The sequence below is a fragment of the Polypterus senegalus genome, chromosome 4, assembly GCF_016835505.1.
Source record: "Polypterus senegalus isolate Bchr_013 chromosome 4, ASM1683550v1, whole genome shotgun sequence".
Lineage (NCBI taxonomy): Eukaryota > Metazoa > Chordata > Cladistia > Polypteriformes > Polypteridae > Polypterus > Polypterus senegalus.
The window spans coordinates 227,238,157-227,258,415 of NC_053157.1; the positions used below are offsets into that span (position 1 = coordinate 227,238,157).

At 36.4% G+C, this 20,259-nt stretch overlaps 1 protein-coding gene across 1 annotated transcript; it reads left to right on the forward strand.

The window, feature by feature from the left end:
- The first annotated feature begins 282 nt into the window (after window positions 1-282).
- LOC120528868 (CD209 antigen-like protein E) lies at window positions 283-11,407 on the forward strand. The gene is made up of 6 exons (XM_039752946.1): window positions 283-385; window positions 4,890-4,988; window positions 5,737-5,919; window positions 8,473-8,624; window positions 9,991-10,112; window positions 11,209-11,407. Exons 1-6 carry the CDS (start codon window positions 283-285, stop codon window positions 11,405-11,407), a joined length of 858 nt encoding a protein of 285 aa, XP_039608880.1.
- The last annotated feature ends 8,852 nt before the right edge of the window (window positions 11,408-20,259 follow it).

Consider the following 20,259-nt stretch of genomic DNA (forward strand, 5'->3'; position numbering starts at 1 on the left):
ACCAGCTGCCAGAACTAACTGATGGTCTTCATTATCTACTCTCTTCTCTTTCAATTGGTTTTCATTTCTCTAAATTCATTTCAATGTATCTCATCTTTTACTTTGATCTGTTGTAATTTCACTGACGTAGTACTGCAGCATAATTTCCAAGAAAGGACCTAGAATAAACTACATTAAAAATACTATGACCCTTGCGTTCATCAGTTAGATAATGCTTTCCTGTTAAATGCAATTAAGTAAGACTTCCTTTTTAGCTCACTCATTTGTAGACAGCTTGAAGCAATGGAGAGTGAAAATAATTATAGATCACTAGAAAACCCAACAGAAGACATCTACACAGCTGCAGTGAGGCTCCGGGTCCAGATGCTAAATGGAGAGCCAAGAGGTAGTTGGTCAGTCATTTATTCTTCTTAACATTTTCTAAAGAGGACATTTTTTATCAGTGTGTGGCATGGAAGATGCAGGTCCATTTTAGTTCTTCACTTAATTTGTTTCTAAAGTAATACAAAGCAAAAACATATGTTTCATTTTGCTGGGATTGTTAATTTATGAATAAGCATGCTTTTAATAACGAGTGAGGTGGGGGTTAAGTTAATTTTAAAAAAAGATTGTTTTTTTATTTTGCTGAAGTTTCAGGCTTTAAATGTAAAAAAAATTGAAAAAGGAGCTCATAAACTTGTTGTCTTCACCATCATGAAACAAGCAAAACATGAGGATTTTGGTGTGAGCTGCTGTTTTTCTGGACAGACAGGTGGCAGTTCTGATCCTCTGAGCATGTAAACCAATCTGTGAGAGCAAAACTTAAGTAAAATATGTGAAACATCAGTAATACTTTAATTTAGCTACTGCAAAAATGTATCTATTACTCATTTAATCTTATGTAACAAGATTGTATCAAAAACTTGTCTTGCTCTTCATAACAGTTATAAAACATTAGTAGATAAGGTTAGGAGTATTGACATGCCAGTAAAATTTCTTGTTAATATGAAGGATTCACAGCTGTTGTACTAAATATACAATATCTAGAGAAATGTGTCTCAATGAAGTCACCTCAGACCACTTAAAAATTATGTTTTATTAGTAGGTCACATTTCAAAGATGAATAAACATTTTAATAATGCTTTGTAAATGTGATGAAGACCCAAAGAAGTGTTTGTTAATGTCTTATTGCAAAACAGTAAATGAGTAAGTGATGCATTTTCACTGTACCTAAGCTAAAGCGTTACCAAAATGCCAACAGATAGTCTCAGAATAATGTTAATGAAATTGAAAAGATCAACTCAAAAATGTTCTTCCATTATTTTAGCAATACAACAATGGTCAAAGAGGAGATCAAGTGTCTTACAGGCAATAAGAAGGAAGTGAAATATAAAGTAAAAGAAATAGAAAATGCTCTAAAGTCACATTTTTGTGAAGATTTTAACCTGTGAAGAGGTACAAAACCCTGCCGATGGGTAAAGGCAATATTAATGAAATGTTAAGCTTTTTGGAAATTACAGATAAAATGACCAGTATGTCCATGGGTAACATTTAAAAAGCCAGGGATTATATTTTTATTCTTCTAATTCTGTTTGTTCAAAAATATTTCCAAACCAGGAAGACTCCTGAACATTATGAACTACAAAACAGTTATCGGGTCTACCTTTCTAACTCTACAGTGAATGTAAAGTAATACTCCACCCAAAAAAGCTTTTCTATATGTTATTTACCCATGTAGTTTGTATTGACGGATAAAAACAATGGAGATAACAAACTTTCTGATAGAGTAGGCATCTACAGTGACCAAAGCTGGACAATACCAAACAGTATCAAAAACAGGTCAGATCAGTTTGGGGAGCATGTACTGGTACAGCGTGTTGCCACACCAACCACATGATGAAACAGCCTGAAATTCCAGTTGGCAACCCTGCAGGCAGATATGTGGTCCAGTCCCACCCTTCAAAAATTACCATCTATCTGCTGCAGCCAGGTGTTACATGGGTGTCCCCTTGGCCTGGTCCATCCACTCGGGTCTTCAACAATGAGGATCCTGTGAGCTGGATCACCCTTATAGAATCGTGCCACATGGCCGTAATAATGTAATTGGCGCTCACTCACAATACAGGTAATGTGCCTCATTTGGGACTCTGTGAGCAACCGCTCATTTAACACAAAGTCAAACCAGTGGTACCCAATTATTCTCTGAAGAGACACAATACTGAAGGAGTCCAGTCTTCATCTCAGGTCACCGAATAACGTCCATGTCTCACAACCATATAGCAAAACAGGAAGCACCAGAACTCTAAAGACTTACACCTTTGTCCTTTTACAAAGCTATCAGGAGCACCACACAGCCCTTTCCAGCAACCGCGTGTCAGATAATACAAAAGTCATCTATCTGTATGCTCACAATGTCTCCTATACTGTATATGTACTTGTACTAAAATATTGTTAAATAACCCCCATCTGGAAAACCATTAGGTGAAACAAAATTGAAAACGCTCAAATAAGAACAAACACTTGAATTGTAGACCCGCCTCCCTCAGTTATGTACATATTTAATCCACAATTAGAGTCCCTTGGGTTTATTTAGGAGCAGTCTGCGAAACAGCACAGGCGAATTGACCTTCTTGTTGGTGTGTTATCATTTCAGATTATTTTAAAGTTATCTCAGGTTTTCCCATTATAATATTAAATAGAGCTTCTGTTTTGAAGTTGGTTATTTTTTACCATCTTTTGAATGCCATTCTGGTTTGACATTGGGCACCACTATTTTGTGGCTGTTGCATTGCCCATTTAAATGAGGATTCTTTTATGATACCCAAGGCCGCACCGGTATAAACATTCCTGAAACAGTCACTTGTTACCAAGATTGAATGATTAATTTAATATTGTAATTTCTGTTTATTGAAACTTGACTCTGATTTTTGATTTACAATTGAGTTTTGACAACTCTATTTTCAACTTCCAGTTTTGACCTTTGCTTGCTTTTGATTCTGTTCTTTCTCCTGTTCCTCACTTAACAGTTTCTCTGGTCTGACTGCATTTTTAACCAGACATGGTGAAGCATCTTAGATATGCACAAGTTTCAAGTATATTCTCTTCCCAATTAAGTTTTTATTTGCTTTCCATTAAATCTGTTAAATTCCATTTTAATCTTTAATTGCACTCATCTCTCAGCTCACTTTGCAGTGTTGATATCAGGTGAAGTGTAGTGTCAGCCAATGAATAATACTGATCTACACTCATGACCAATGAATGAAAGGAAAGGCATGTTCTCTTTCAAATGCTTGGTCACATTTAAGTGAATTTCATTTTCATTCAGAACAGTTTTTTTTTTCCAGATGTACTTTCTTTAACAATATTTTAATAAAAACAGATGTGTTTGGGATCTTCTAAGAGTATGACTTGGATGACTTGACATGTGGATTATGAGACAGGAGTAATATGAGAATTTTTTCACTGGTGTTTTGGTATTGTTTGCTGTTAGTTACCATTGGGGCCTATTCTCTCAGAAAATATGTTACCTCTATTCTTTTTTTTTTGGCCATCATTGCAAACTACATGGGTTAAGTAACATATAAAAAATGTGGGTGGTGTATTCCTGTAAAGTCTATCATAGTTAAATTATGACAGCAGTTGTTAAAGAAAAGAATGAACAAGATGTATGAGGAATGGGTGCATTACAGGAAAATTAACATACATTTTGACACTCTTTTGGGGATAATGTATTTAATCATTGTGGCCCATACAATATATAATGTCTAAACTTATAGATGGAAAGCAAGCAATGGCCCATGCATGCAAACAGAAATAATGTAGTGTCATAGCAATGGTAGTTACAAGGAAGGGAGGACTGTTTTGACAACTCCTAACACCCAGCAACAAAACATACAGTAAATAAAGAAAGAAAGCAGCATTTTTTATTACAAAAGTGCAGAGATTAAATGCAGCAACTTTTCAATAACCTTACTCAGATACAGAGTGAGAAAGATGGAATGTTTGATCATTTTAGCTTAATCTAGTGGCTAGTAGAAGCAGTGATCTTATTTGCCCTTTTAAAGTTCAACCTTATTCAAAAAGGATTTATTGGCATAACTCTTCAGACACTGTCTCAATCTCAAAAAATTTTGAAGACAATAGGGGAAAAATAAAGATAGTTCCTGATGTTCCATATCCATTATCTTAATGATAATCAAATATCAGTTGATGCTCTCAGACCTGAGAAGTATAAATGTTACATCATGCACATTTTTCACTAATCACACAAACCTGCATGTCTTCAGGATGTGTACAGCCCAGTTGAATCATAGTTGAGTTCAAACTCTATTTATGGATTACATGTATTATACAAGCTTATCTCAACTTTATCTTTTATCATATTTTCATGACTCAGTTGGTTCAAATACATACAACCAATGCTCCACATTGACTTTTTTGTTTTTGTGACCAACTTTACATTTAATGCATGTTAGAACATTACAGCAATCTAGGAAAGAACGGGAAATTCTGACAAAAAAAGTCTGCCAGTCCTTTTCACTTAATTCTCCCAAATCCACTTAATACTCTGAAAAACATTAATTTAAGATACAAAGGAGCAAGTCAGTTTGAAAAGATGGTAGCGTTTGCAGCCAACATTTGCAAAGCTAACTTTCTCTCAACATGAAATCATAGTTGTTGCCCTAATTTTCTTGAAATGTACACTAAAGAAAATGGTTTTGTTTATGTGCTATGTCTCCATGTGTTCATCATGCCTAAACTGAATTGAAAGAAATTCTCCAAATAAAATTACATGTAACACACGGAATTGTACCGCTAGCTAGCAGAATGCCCATCACTAGCTACATAATTCATTTTTAGACATATATACTGCTTTTGATTTTGATTTGATCTTTTTTCATTATATCTAGGATCAGTTTTACATACCAAATTGAAAACCCTTCTGGTGAAACTGCTGCTGTTCATCTGTGGAGCACTTGTGGCTGCCATTGTCCTCCTTGTGATTTACTGTAAGTTACATAAACCTTTACCTTATGACGGGAGGTTGTGAACTCACCTCATCATGTATAGCAATAGGCTTCAAAGGTTATTCCATTAATGAATTACAGTATCATTTTGATTTAGATTGAATTATCTTTATGTGCTTATTTTTATTTTATAAGAGAACAAATAACTCTTTTTCCGACTTCGCTTGTTGAGTTTTGTTTTGATTTACATTTCAAAGTAAACACATTGGTCATTTCTTGACCCGTCTTTCTTTGCTTTTGTAGCCTGCCACTTTCTACATCTTCGCAATACAATCATCTTAACATACTCGGTATTAAATCTCATATAAAAATGAGTTTGTGATCAATGAAAGGAGCAAAAAAAAATAATTGATACTTCACTTGTAATGGGGTGTTTAAAACAGATCAGTCTGATCTGTTCAGAGTTCAGAAAAAGAATTCAGAGATCAGCTAAAAGAGAACTGATTATTTTGGAGCAAAGAGAAATTATTGCTTATGTTTATTTTCTATTCAAAGCAAATTACAATTTTGCAAATGCAAATGATTAGGACTACTATAACTGGAGATATGCTGCCTGTCATTTTAAGTTATCCTATTGCACTTGGTTTGCTGTATTGCTATGCCAGTTATTTAATCTGCTAACTAATCTGGTTTTAGGTTAAGGTAACATGGAAGCCTACACTGCATCTAGACTTTTTGTTTGACTTGTGCTTCTGTGGATGACTAGAGTGTAATGGCTGTTTTCCATTAGATTTCATCACAATCAAGAATGAGGACATTGCTGTTACACGGCAGCAAAATGATTCCTTCATGGAGCAAGAACTTAGGATACTGCAGTCTGAGATTGCCACTCTGAGCCAGAGGAACACTGAGCTTTCAACAAAACTCTCTGCTCTTGAAAAGCAATGCTCTGCACTGGAGAAATCCTCACAAAGTAAGTGAATGCAGCAAATAGAACATTTTTTGTCTCTCTTAACCCATGGATGTAACTCTGAAATGGATAGAAAGGATTACAAAATGGACAAATTAATCAATGAAGAGATGGAAAATGCAGCTGCAACTGAATTCTTTGCAATGTAAAAAATGTTTACATTTTTATTGAAATGCATTTGCTCTGAGCTATAACTCAATATAGAATTGTATTTTTGATAACACACCTATTGGCACAGACATAATGGTACTTCATCAAGTGCCATGTGTCTTAATCCTGTATCCAGATCTTATCTGTATTCCACATTATTGCTGTGTCTGTGTATATTTTTCCTGAGAATTCTCTGGTGTTCCTTCCACCTGCCACCCACAATTCTAAAGTGTATAAGTGAATTAAACATGATATCATATTATAATGTTACTTATCCTAACTTAAAGAGTAATTATGAAAAAGAAATTGACATTTTGTTATTTATGCATGTTTTTCCATTTATAGTATTTAATGATAATACAGAACACAGTGGAGTATTGTTTAGCCGTGTTGACTCACAGGTCCAAAGACCTTGATTTGATTGTTAGTCTGGACAAATTCTATGTGTACTTTACATGTATATTTTAGTCTTCTCCAATCACCCCTATCCCTACCAGAATAGATAGATAGATAGATAGATAGATAGATAGATAGATAGATAGATAGATAGATAGATAGATAGATAGAAAATGCACTATATTACAGATAGATAGATAGAATGAACACCAGGGTGATTAGTCTCTCTAAATTGGCTTGGCATCATAGTGTAGTTGATTCCCATTTTGCCACCACACAATATCTCTAGCAGATTTTGAGTCTTCCATCAGTGCTTTGTGGTTTCCTTTCTTAAAGTTCTGGGCCAGGCACTCTAGCCATCTTATTGGGTTAGGTCTTCTGTAGTGATCTTTGGTAAAATTATCAGACACCACCATTTTGCCACTCTCTCCTACACTGGTCTCTCTTATTACTCCACACATCACACTGTACAGAATCTGCTATCCTCATAAGCCACTGTTACTCTGCCATACCTTTTTCCTTTCTTCCTTCTAGTAAGGGCCTCATATTCACTAATGGTGGCCTTCCTGTGGGTCCTTCCTTCTGTCCATAACAACATTTTGTTAGCCAGCACACTTTCAAAATAATATTCAATAAAGGATTTTCTGATGCAAAAGAAGTTGCCTTTTATGTAGGCCTGTATTTCTAATAGTGAGAATTTAGTGATTTGTTCCAAACTCAATTTGTAGTAAAACTGTTTCACCAAAAAATTGCTAAACTGAAGTGTTTTGTGGCAGGTTAAATTTACAAAATTAACCCATGAAGAAAGGTTCCTGTCTGAGAACCATTGCAAACTCCCTTGCAAAGCAGGAAGACCCCACCTAGTGATGGTGAGGTGGATATGGCCCCCAAAGTGATGCCACACTTGCTAGTGTACTCTTGTGAGTAGCTGCAGAGAGAGAGATTTGTGTTGCGGACTAGGACAATGGTCTGTTTGTGCTGTGATTTCCAATATTGGAAATGGTGTCTGTTGTGCCCAAGGTGCTCTGTTGAACTAAACAGCCCTTCTGTCATCTTCATTGCATTTTTTGTCCCCCTTCAATATTCTTTCCTGATTTTTGCTGAGTGGGATTTTTTTTTGTTTGTTTGTTTTTGTCTATGTTTATATTTTTAGGGGGTTTAACATTTTGCTTTTGCAATATTGCATACAAAAGAATTCTACTGTCAATTTTTTGAAATTGTAAAATTAAAGTTGGCTGTTGTGCATATCATTATTCAAGAAACTGCAGAAGCACTGATAAAGGAGAAAGACAGAAGTAGAATGTTGCAGGAAATGGGTAACATACATGAAGGTTGCTAGATATGAATATGTGAAGAATACTGAAGGTTGACAATAAGGCAAAGGTGTGTTACTTTTTTAATTTGACATCTGCAATTTTTTTTGTACAGCCTACCAGATGACAGCATGCAGCCCTTGAATGAAAGGAGTGAGACCATGTGTCTTTTTCAAATGAGACACCTCAGACACTGCCTTTGACGCTTAACATTTTATATGTTGGCAATGGCTTGGGTGTTGAAGTGGTCTCAGGGTCTGCCAGAATGAATTTTAGGCCTGGGCAAAAGTAACCTAAGGTGGTAGGTTTAAAGCCATCCCTGTTCATAGTTCCCGTGACCACAGAGTAAACTAACGAGATGCTCAAGTGATGGAAGCAAGAAAGGCTTAAAATGAAAGAGAGGTGAGAAGGCGAGTATTTTATAAGGAAGCAAATGGGCAAACTGCCATACAGTTAGTATTTTTAGAAGTGTCTGCCTTCTCACAGATTATCTTTGATGCCTATGCCTACCCTTGAACTGGTGTGCTGCTGCTGTTCTTCAGGATGGTTGTAACCTGCAGCTTGTGTGTTTATTTGTAACTATGAAGCAATTTGAATTACATGTTGCAGAGCTGAGGTTTGGACTCAATGATATACAGTATTTCCATTAAATCTTCTTCACAGCTTCTCTTTCTCTTTTAATGTCCCTCTTCCACAGGTCAGACTTGTTCAATGTGTCCACAGGGGTGGCTGCTGCTCAATTCCAAGTGTTACTTTTTCTCCTCTAATAAACTGGACTGGGACTCAAGTCGTGATAACTGCACCTCAATGAGGGGACATCTGGTGATTATAGAAAGTGAGGAGGAGCAGGTAAATTTTTTGTCTCAATGAGATTCAAACTAGCTGGCTACTGAGAGATAAGGTGAAGATTTATTATGGGCAATATAAACCTTTGTCAGGTGTTGAAGGAGTGGAGGTGAAAGAACAAGTAGCCTACACCTTAGAGGTAACAAACTACAATTCCCAGGTCCATGGACAGTCTGACAGAGTTTTGTACATTGTGGACACTTTTTCTATAGTGTCGTTTCTTGAGACTGAAGACAGAGAGATATAATTAAAGTTAGTAAAAAATTTTTATTGATACACACCAGGCAAAGGTTAAACAACCGAGAAGCACAGTCCTAGGACACCTGCCCTCCGTCTGCCCCGAGGGGTCGGTGTCCCATATTTTTATAGGGCTTTTGTCTTATGATTTTAGTTACACAAGTATTTAAAAATATTACCCTAAATCAGCATTACCAGAAATCTAAAGGTGGAATACATCTGTTAGTTTCCTTAGTTTGAGGCTCGATGAGTCCACACTTGTGGTTTTTTGTGTAGTAACCTTAAAACAAGAAGTAGCACTTAGCACGCATACTTTGGGCACGCAGAGTTTGCCTGACCCTTGTCACATTCGCCATGGGCAAGCAGAGTTTTACATGGCTCTTGTCACGTACACCAGATTGATCAAGCTGTTTTGTATTTTTCCACAACATCTATGAATTTTCAGGCACCTTTCTATACTCATAAAGTTTGTGAGTAATGGTACTTCATTGACAAAAGATTCTTTTTGTAGAATGGAATGTCATTCTAATGATTATTATCACAGTAGTATACTGAAAAAGTGACTAATTACATTCATATTCTTTCTCATTTCTTAGAAAATAAACTGTATACAAATGTCACGAAACAATCTTACCTCCATCCATTCATCCATTATCCAACCTGCTATAGCCAAACTACAGGATCACGGGGGTCTGCTGGAGCCAATCCCAGCCAACATAGGGTGCAAAGCACAATTTTACATTCACATTGTTATTTCGTGAAAAAGCTGCACAAACATCAAGCAGTATTCATGGTGCTGGTGAACGTAACAAGTGGACAAATCAGTCAGTTAAAACTCATATCAATTGGCAAGCTGAATGAAACCTACTTCACACAAATCAGCAGAGAAGGAGGCCGATTGGAGAAGTCACAAATTGGGATTGTCAAAGACAAGAGACAAAAAGGATGGAGAAATGGAAGGGAAATGAAGAAATGCAACACTAGCAATTGATCAACATCATTGTTTACAAAAAAGCTGGTAGAGTTCTTTCTGTGAAAAACACTTAAGCACCTAAATAAATCCAGACCATCTCTAACTGGCATTTCAATGTAGTGCTAGTTTTTTACTTATGGAAATGTTCTTTCTTTTCAGAATTTTTTACAAAATGAGTTGAATCGCAATGGTTTGGAATCTTACTGGATTGGACTGACTGATTCAGCAGTCGAAGGTCATTTTGTATGGGTGGATGGCCGACCTCTGGATTCACGTCTAAGGTATGAAAAGTATAAAGCCTATCATGCATATGCTCGACTTCTTAAGCTGCACTTCACATGGTTGGGTGTCTCAAGTGGGTTTTATTCACACTGAGACTTCGATGGAAACAGCACAAAATCTGTCATTTGAAAAAAACTCGGAGCAAGGAACAGCATGAAGGTTACCTATTTTTCACATCAATCAATTTAAATAGACATTCAGTTTTAATTTAACACAAATGATGATGGACAAAGAGAAAGTTAAGGTTTGTAAATGCTCATTACAACTATGTGCTGTCCTCTTTCTATTCAAATCCATTGTTTTTGTGTCGAGAAATATACAATTATAAAATTCTCGAATTTTGTCATGTTTTGCCAGATTTGTCCTTTATATTTTCACCTTTGATTCCAGCTCCTATTTTTCTCTTTGGCACATCCTTTCAATTCTATTCTTACATTAGCAAATATTACAAAGATTATGATGAGAACAGGTCGTTGATGTTCTTCTATACCACACACCTAGATTGTCCAAAATAACATCAAGTGGAAATTCGGAGTTCCCATAAACTTGTTATTTTATTCCAGGTGTGCATGGTTTTTTGTGTAAAGAAAAACTTTCAAAAATCTGTGCAAAATCTGCCCTTAACAGGTTTTCAACTATATTCCTGGGTTCTTGTCTCAAAATTTATTTTAAAGTAACAGCCTTGTTGCACTACACTATTTCTTTCTAGAATTTAAAAACACTTCAATCACTACCCTTCCTAATCTGTTTGCTCTAATTTCTTTTAATATCTCATACCTCTTACTCACAGAATCAGCCTCATTGCTCTTCTGTAGTGCTGTTTTGTCTTGTAATTGTAATGTGGAGACCAAAACTGATCACAGCACCTCAGGTGCTGATATTCTGAGTCTATATCTCACACAGTTTCATCATCTCCTAAAAAAATACTGGTTTTTTTTTTGTTTTTCTTTCCTTTAGAGTCTCCATATATCTTTAGTAGGTGTAAACAAAAAGCTATAACTTCATCTGTTTTCCTTTTTATTCTTAGTTCATGCTGCTGCACACTTGAAATTTGGTATTCAAGAGTAAGTCTAATGAGTTATTTTCCCCTTTTAGCTTTTGGGGTAAGAGCCGGGATGGAAAACTTCAACCAGATAATTGGAATCAAAATGGACAACATCCCAATGGAGAGGACTGTGTCCAGCTACACATGAAGCAAAATTATACTGGCTGGCATGATGTTTTCTGCAGCAGATTAAGGAAAAGAATCTGTGAAATGGCAGCCAAGGCAATAACTTTCAACATGAGACCTTAAAAAAAGTGAGACACAGAACTGCACACCCTACAGGCTCAATGAGAAACTCTGGATTGACTGTAAAGGACACTACACATTCCAGGATGCTGACGCATTTAGAGAAAAAAAAAAACAGTAGCAATATGGAAATGGAGACAAGACCTAAGATTGGATGGTCAAATATTTCACATAACCATCAGGAAAGGAAATATCTCATGTTAAACAAATGCACTTTGCTAACTGAACAGTCAGTTGCAGGTTTGTTTATATTAGATTGGCATGCACACTTGTCACAACACCTATTTTTAAACAAAATACAGCATATTTCAAAAGTTGGCTCACCAGTTTAGCCGTCATTGCCATCCTTGCTATTCAGGGTTGTTGCGCTACTTCTCCATTGTAGGTTAAGGAGCTCAACAGTAGAGGAAGACCTTGCAAGAGAGCTGCTCTGTGTTCGGACAGTAAGAAGCCAGTTCAGGTAGTCTGAACATGTAATAAAAATGTTGCCTGGTTGCCTCATGCAGAAGCTGAAGCAGACACCCACCCATAGGGAAAAAACAGTGGGGATACCAGCCAGATTATGCCTCAGGTTTTACTTGCAATCCTCCAAGAGTTGTAAAAATAAGTAGGGACTTTTTATAAAACTAGGGTGGAACCCTTAGCCGGACCAGCGCATGAAGGGTGAAGTGTAGGAAATACTTACCTGCTAACTATTTTGCTGTATAGAAGACATGCATGTGACATGCATTGATTACAACCAATGTGAGTTTAACAAGTTAGAAGATCTACACATGGTATAACATTCGGGTGCTTTTGTGGATTTAGTTAACTGATTTGAAATTTGAAGCTTTTCATTTTTTCAGCCACTCTGGTGGTCACATATTAGACCTGGGGCCTCATGCATAACGCTGTGCGTAGAATTCACACTAAAACATGGTGTACGGACAAAAGCGGAAATGTGCGTATGCACCAAAAAATCCAGATGCATAAATCTGTATGTATGCCATGTTCTTCCACTACATAAATCCTGGTGAGTGTGAAAAGTAACACACGTGCAGCCGCCTGCCACCACTCCAAAACTCCTCCAAGAATTACACCTCATTGAATATGCAAATAAATATAAATTGGCCTTTAAGCACAGCGTTCTGTGCAAAGGCAATCGCAAAAGCACAGGGGAAAATAGAAGAATTTAAGTGAATATCAAGTGGAGGCAAGGAAAAACGTACTATTTGTTGGTTTAAATAGTAGTATAAACAACAAAAGGAAGTTGATCGAGTGACATAGAGTGCTGGAGAAACTCGAAAGTTCAAGTTCACAAGTTCAGTGCCCAGAATAAAAAAAAAGGTTGTCAGATATCAAAGTTGCAGTGAAAAGGCGAGTCGTAGCCCACCACCTGAGAGTCATATGGAATCTTATTAGGGTACAGAGAAAAGACAAGAAATAGGCACACAGCTGCAAAAAAAAACTTGAAATGTCAACTTTAATCTTGAAATTTCCACTTTAATCATGTAGTTTATTTTGTCATTAAAGTAGAATATCATAAACTTCATCTTAAAATCGTTTAATTTACTAGTTTCTCAAATACCATCTTAACTAAAGTAGCACATTAAATGCTTTGTATTGTATGTGTTCTTCTATATACTCTATATGTGTGAATCACGAAGTGCTTCTGAAACGGGCTTTCTCTTCCTCGGACAGCACACAGAATCCATTACATTCGTGATATTATAGCTCGCTAAACAATTTAGATACTGAGATGTATACTTGATATACAGTAATTTTCATGAAGATAAGAATTAAAGCATGTTATTAAATATGGGAACACAGTGGTGCAGTGATAGTGACGAGCTGGCACCCTGTCCAGAGATTGTTCCTGCCTCACACAAGATGCTTGCTGCACCGTGAGCAACCTTCAAAGAAATAATTTATTGCAGCAGTACTGTCTCTTTCAAACGTTCTACCCCCCAATTCCTGTTCTTCCTATTCTTTCTCCAAGTACCCAATCGCCACATAATCAGCTCTGTAATAGACGTCAAGCCATTTGTAAGCTTAGAACTCAGATTCTTCAAAAATTTTAAAGAACATTGAAATGTCTTCGTAGTACATGTTTAATTACTCTATTCTTCCAGGGTTGCGCCAGTCCCAGCAAGCATAAAGCACAAGACAGGAACAATCCCTGAACGGGACACCAGATCATCACTAGCGCTGTGACACCATGTCCTCTTTAATTGTTAACAATGTAGATTATTTAAATGATGTTAACATTTTATCTGTATAATGTAAAAAACATATTTTGCTGCATTTCATCTTAAAAATGATATCGTCATCATATGTACATTCATGTTTTGTAAAGTGGCTCAGGTTGTGCAATATTATAACTGTATCGCAAGTTTACAGTGAGGTAATTGTACTTATAGGTACCAACAGTTCTACAAGGAGCACTTGATGGACTGATTGAGTGCATTTAGAGCTCTTGGAATGAAACTGTTTCTAAATCGCAAGGTCTGTACAGGAAAGGCTTTGAAGCGTATGGGAGCAGTTCAATGGCAAGTGCGCATGGATGAGGCAGCGTGTGCTTGATGCTGTATACCAATAATTCTCTTTCTGATCAGCTGCTGTAGAGCTGTGATTCCACACTCAGATACAGTGGGATAAATACTTGACAGTAACAACGCTAAAGCAGCTATGGTATTTGGAATAGTTTGTCCATTCCATGGACAATTATATTGTTACAGGTTAATTACAATCAGATGCCTTAAACTAATAAACAATATGTGGTTAATTTCAATGTATTTCATAAAACCGTCAGGGATGTGGATCTAAAAAAGAAAGGTAAACCACACTGGAACAAAACCACTGCTTTGACGTTGGATGGTGCCAGTTTACTAAACCAAGTGGAGAACTTGCGTACGCCAAGGATTTAGCTAGTGTGAAAATATGCGTGGCTTTACACCAAGTTTAGTTTTTATACATCTCAATGTGAGTGTGGAAATGGGCGTATGCAATATTTTTATGTGCACGCACCTTTATACATGAGGCCTCTGGTCTGTACATGTGGATTACCTGTAAGCAAAACTCATAGCACTGATTTGGGCCTTCCTGACCACAAAGCAATATTTTCTCACTGTTTCAACACCTCTTCCTGCTGTTAAGTGTGAAATTTCTTTTGGAAACCTTAAAAATATCTGTTTCTATAACCCTTGCTAGATTGATTTTAGATTTTTTTCTGACTCTCTCTTTTACATTCATATTAGAAAGTCTTGTTGATCACTATATCTCATCCCCCATTCAGCATTAGATAAAACAGCTCCTTTAAAACAAAAGGAGATTTCTTTTAAGCATGCAGCTCCATGCTATAATTCATGATATAATGCCAACACCTTGATAGAGTGTGCATGCCCAGGCTTTTTAATGACCATCAAACAGCTCACAGAGATGCACTAACTGCAGTCAAGAATACACACTATGGCACAATTATAGAGGATGGCTATGATGACCTAAGAGCTTTGTTCTCTGGGATTAATGAACTACTTCAACCTGCATTTAGCCCAATCACCTGTTCCACTGAAGACTATGAAAGATTCCTTCACTTTTCCTGTAATAAAATTAAAAACCTAAATAATGAAACTAATACAATTCATCGATTCATTCTTTCAAAAACAATTTAAAACAAATTTAAGGCAGGCTTTGAACTTACCCTGACATTCTCACTCTTCTCTTTGCTTACTGTCTCTGTCCAGATATCAAGGAAGATTTGTGTTTGCACCACAAATAATATTATTTGCTTAGGGTTTTCTTTTAGTATTTTGTATTTTGATGTTGATGCTTTGTATATCCTGTAATTATCTTTATTAAGTGTTTTATGCAGATATAATTTGTATCGAATATTTTACATATCCTGTTGCTCTTTCTGAATTTCTCTGATGCACTTTTAGCATGAAAATGGTATTATATAAATAAAATGTGTTATTACTATTATTATTACATTTTAAATATTTTTGGTAATGATAAGTTGTATTCAAAAGTAACAGCGATAACAGAAGGCAGTTAAATGCATTTGTATGGTGGCTCAATAGTTTTCACAGCAGCGTACAATTCAAGAAATGTAAAAATGGCACTGATTGATTGTGGAGAGTGTTTCACTAACTGTATTGTAAATTTCTTTAAATATAACATTTTTGAAAATCTCAAGTTTAAATTTTTGGCTGCTTTGGCCCATTATGAAGAGCAGGTCTGGGGCTTTGCTGATAAATGGTAGCGTCAGAAAAATATTGAATCATTACAATGTTCAAATAATGCTGCTGGGAAGTTTTCAGTGGAACATAAACACCGAGTATGTATTTCCCCCATTTTGTGCTTACAGTACACACTTTCATTCCTCTTATGTTCATATATTGATAAGTTACTTTTACGGTTAACTTATCTCAGTCAGCAGGAGAAGCAAGCAGGTGTAGCAGAGATGTAGCTCACGGGTGGGCATCATTCCTGCTGTTTCACAAATATCTATTAGCATTTTGTTTTTCTATCTGACAGGCAAGTAAAAGAGGAAAATATACAAACATACAGTACAAGTTAAAGTCAGCACTCAAAAGGTAGATTTAAAACAGTAATCCTTAATTGAAGTCGCACAGAATGTTTCTGGTTTCAAGACAGGTGAGTCTGCAAATTTGTCAAAGCTTTTTAATAGAATCAAATACAGTATGTGCACAGTGTGCCCTGTTATAGGTATTTTAACAAAAATGAACTACCTCAACTAATTTCCTTGCAGAATAAGTGTGCCAAATTTCAACAAAGCATGTTTCATTTGTGCAGACAGACAGACAAGGCTATTCCAACGGCGCCTTTTCACATTATACATCTAAAAATCAGTCTTTGTCAAAACCTTGCACGTACCATCGCATGTTGACTGATTGGAAAGAAGAGGTGCTAGGATATTACTATTTTTGAAAAAAATGATGACTATCTTTTGCAAAAATTTCAGTTTATTTCAAATTATTGTTGCATGGCACAAAAATTTGATGATAAAAGTCATTTCTGGGGGTTCCAAAAAAGCACAGACAAAGTGTGCTAACTATGCCACTCCTTATTGGGCATTGCACAATCTCATAATCACATAAAGAACCACAAACAGAAACAAATAAAGGATGATTTGTGTATACTGTAAATTTGCCAATTTATGAATGTTCTTCATAGATGTACCTTGAGTGATCAAGGTATAAAAGGCGAATAGTCATGCTGATATGTCTAAATCATATATTTCTCCAAACACCACACATTTATTTATTTATTTTTTTGTATTTGAAGTACAGTGTCTAAACATATTATTGCATATATCTGGAGAAGCAGTAGTTCCATGTTGAGGTCTTCCTGCATTGTCAAGTTTCTAATCCCATCAATTCAGTATGGAATGCCTGTGTAAGAACTTCATTTTATGCACATAAACTCATAATGTAATTGTTTCTGTCCAGAACTTGTGAGCATTGATGAGGATTGTGATTAGGAATAACCAGTTAAAAGAAAAATCACCTGAAGCTCTTAGTGTTCCAAACTGTCCTCACTGCACTAATTCAATAGTCACACAGTGATCTTTGCCTTCAGTTGCATTGATACCTAACCTGCACAGCAGAACACATTCTTTTCAGGGGCAGGATCTCTCATCAGAATTGTTCTAATATTCCATCCATCCATTTTCTAACCCGCTGAATCCAAACACAGGGTCACGGGGGGCTGCTGGAGCCAATCCCAGCCAACACAGGGCAGGAACCAATCCTGGGCAGGGTGCCAACCCACCACAGGACACACTCAAACACATCCACACACTAGGGCCAATTTAGAATCGCCAATCCACCTAACCTGCATGTCTTTGGAAGGAAACCCACGCAGACACGGGGAGAACATGCAAACTCCACACAGGGAGGACCCGGGACAGGAACCCGGGTCTCCTTACTGTGAGGCAGCAGTGCTACCACTGCACCACCATGCCTCCCTGTTCTAATATATCCCATGAGAGTATTAGATCACCAGATTTCTATTTAATTGTAATTAATTCTAATTTCTGAATGAAAACATTTCAAGGTAATGGTTTTTGCCACTACCATTAAAACAAATATATTTTTTTATGTAAGATGTTTTTCAGTTGACTTCTTGGATTCAAAATGAACTTATCCAGATGCCCAAGAGTGTTTTTATTTCAGTGAGTAATAACTAGTGGGAAGCTGCACAAAAGTTGAGAAATACCAAGCATGACTCAAGTCTGACTTCATTTAATATGTCACCAGCTAATTGTCAATTATATAGAAAAATGGAACATAAGTGTAGCTCGTATATTGTGGGAATACATTGTAATGTTATAGACACATACAGTGATTCAGCAAGGAAAGGGTGGGCTTAGTAAGGAAATACAATGAGAAATCTTTTAGTGTCCTTATGACGTATTATTCTGTTTAAACCTGATACAGTACTAGTTTCAATGCATATCACGTAAGCATCATCAATGTCCAAAGGTGAAAATAAGGAGGTATCAAAAACCATGTTTTATTATTAAAGGTAAACATACTTGATAAAATATTTATATCTTTTCCCAATACTATTAAGTGAGTTTGTGTTTCACATCTATTTATGTTCCAGTGCTGCAGAATATAAATCAAGTAGATTGTCATTGCCTGAAGTATCCAAAAAATAGGAACATTAGTAATGAGCACAGGGGAGAACGAAAAGGAATACATGAAAAATGGAAAAATTAAATATTAAGAGAAAGGTCAGTGCAACTGACTGCCCACCATCTAATTTTGAACCAGGTTCACCACTAACTCCCACCTTTCATTACTGGGACCAGATGACATATTAATCCATAGTTTGAGTAAGAGTAAATTATAGAAAAAAGATTTACAGAAGGAAATGTGTAGAGAGTTAGGGAATTTCCAGCGAAAGGCTAACAATATTTTTGTAGCGATTGTTTCTAAAAAAAATAACCTCTGTGGATAACAGTAAAGGTAAGAGAAGAAAGGTCTCACAAAAGGAATATATGAAGTACCAGAGGGTTATTAGTAGAAAGAATGCAGAACAGCAGACCAGAAAGCATGAACCAGTGGGAAGTCCCTGAACACGTGTGGAAAAATACCATGGATTTTCATGTGATAGTTAAGATCCAAAGTCAGACTGATATAAATATAAATATAATTGGTGTTCATATTAGAACTGAGTATGCTGAAAATTACACATTTTTAAAAAAACAATTTTCATGAAATATAAGGGACACAGGAAAGGTTGTGCTGCCAGATTGAATTTATAGGTAAGGACCTGTAGGATGCCCCACAAAGAGCTACATCCAGGGCAGCCACCAACCTCATTGTGGGGAAAGACAGCAAAGACAATATAGAGAGGGTGGGAAGAAATTGGAGAGGACTGTGGTACACCAGTCACCTTAAGAAAACATCTGAGTTATAAACAGAAGGAAGAAGAATTGGGAATATTATAAATGAACCTCAGCGACTGGTAGGTCCTGAGTCCAATGTCATCATAAATATCCCTAAGAGTCAAAATACACTGATGCAAAAAAGGTGAAAAGAAAATAGGATTGCCACCAATACATACAGCTAAAAAAGGGGCATGTGAATTACAAACAAAATATTGGCCATGAAACAGTCCATCCCTGTGCCATATCCTCAAAGTGTAGGAAAAATTGCGGCCAATGTAGAATAGTAGAGATGGGAAAACAGTGAGGAAGCTAGGAGATGCTAAAAAAGATTCAATGGAAAACAAGGAGTGAGGATTAATGGGGAGGGTCTAGCCTACTGCAAATATTCAGTGACATAATTCCAAGTCCTCCTTTGGATTTATTACAAATTAAAGACTAGTGTTTAATAGAAGGTCTTTTTGTATTCCACAAGAATTAGGATACAAAGGATCTAACTTCAGTCCAGTACCTAGTAGGAGGCGAAAAAGGGTAAAATTGCATTAATGCAATTAAAGTTAGAAACTATATTCATGTTAATAATTGATAGTCTGTATACAAGGGTCTCCTTAACAATTTTTAAGGTCTGATAATGCTTTGATGATATGGTGCTCTGTAACAGGAGATAGATATCAGTATCAACATATTTAAACCAAGTGAGCGGGGAAACGTGAAGAGGAAACCCCACTTTATTAGCATGGGGTTTTAAGCTAAGAACAACAGATTTAGACCAGTTTAAATTATAACCTGAAAGAGATTTGATTCTGTGCAGAAGTCCAGTCTTAGTGGCAGGGTTGTATGCTAAATGCAGTTTTAACGGTGCTGGAAAATTAGTCAGTACTTTAATCAGTTAAAATCTCTAACAGAGGTGCAAAGAGGTTTTGAATTTAGTTTACCATGCTTCTCTTGATGCTATTTTAAAGTGGTTCGATAAACCTCAGTCTATTGGTAGGGTGAATGGTGAATTTGTTGGACCATTGAGAACTGTGGTGGCACAGTGGTGCAGTGGTAGTGCTGCTGCCTTGCAGTAAAGAGACCTGGGTTAGTGTGTGCTTAGTGTGTGTGTGCCCTGTGGTGGGCTGGCGCACTGCCCTGGGTTTGTTTCCTGCCTTGCGCCCTATGTGTTAGCTGGCATTGGCTCCGGCAGACCCTCGTGACCCTGTAGTTAGGATATAGCAGGTTGGATAATGGATGGATGATTTGTTAACAGTAAAGCTTTGTTCAAAAATGTTTCTTAAGACGAAGTTAATGTAAGTTATTCTTATTTACTTCATGAGGTTGAAGTACATAATACGTAAGGATAGCTGCATCAGATATTTGAAATATTAAAATGTATGTTTCAATTTAAACATTTAAAGTCTAAATATTCGTGATTGTAATAAAAAATGATATATTCATAATCACTGACCCTGAAGTAATC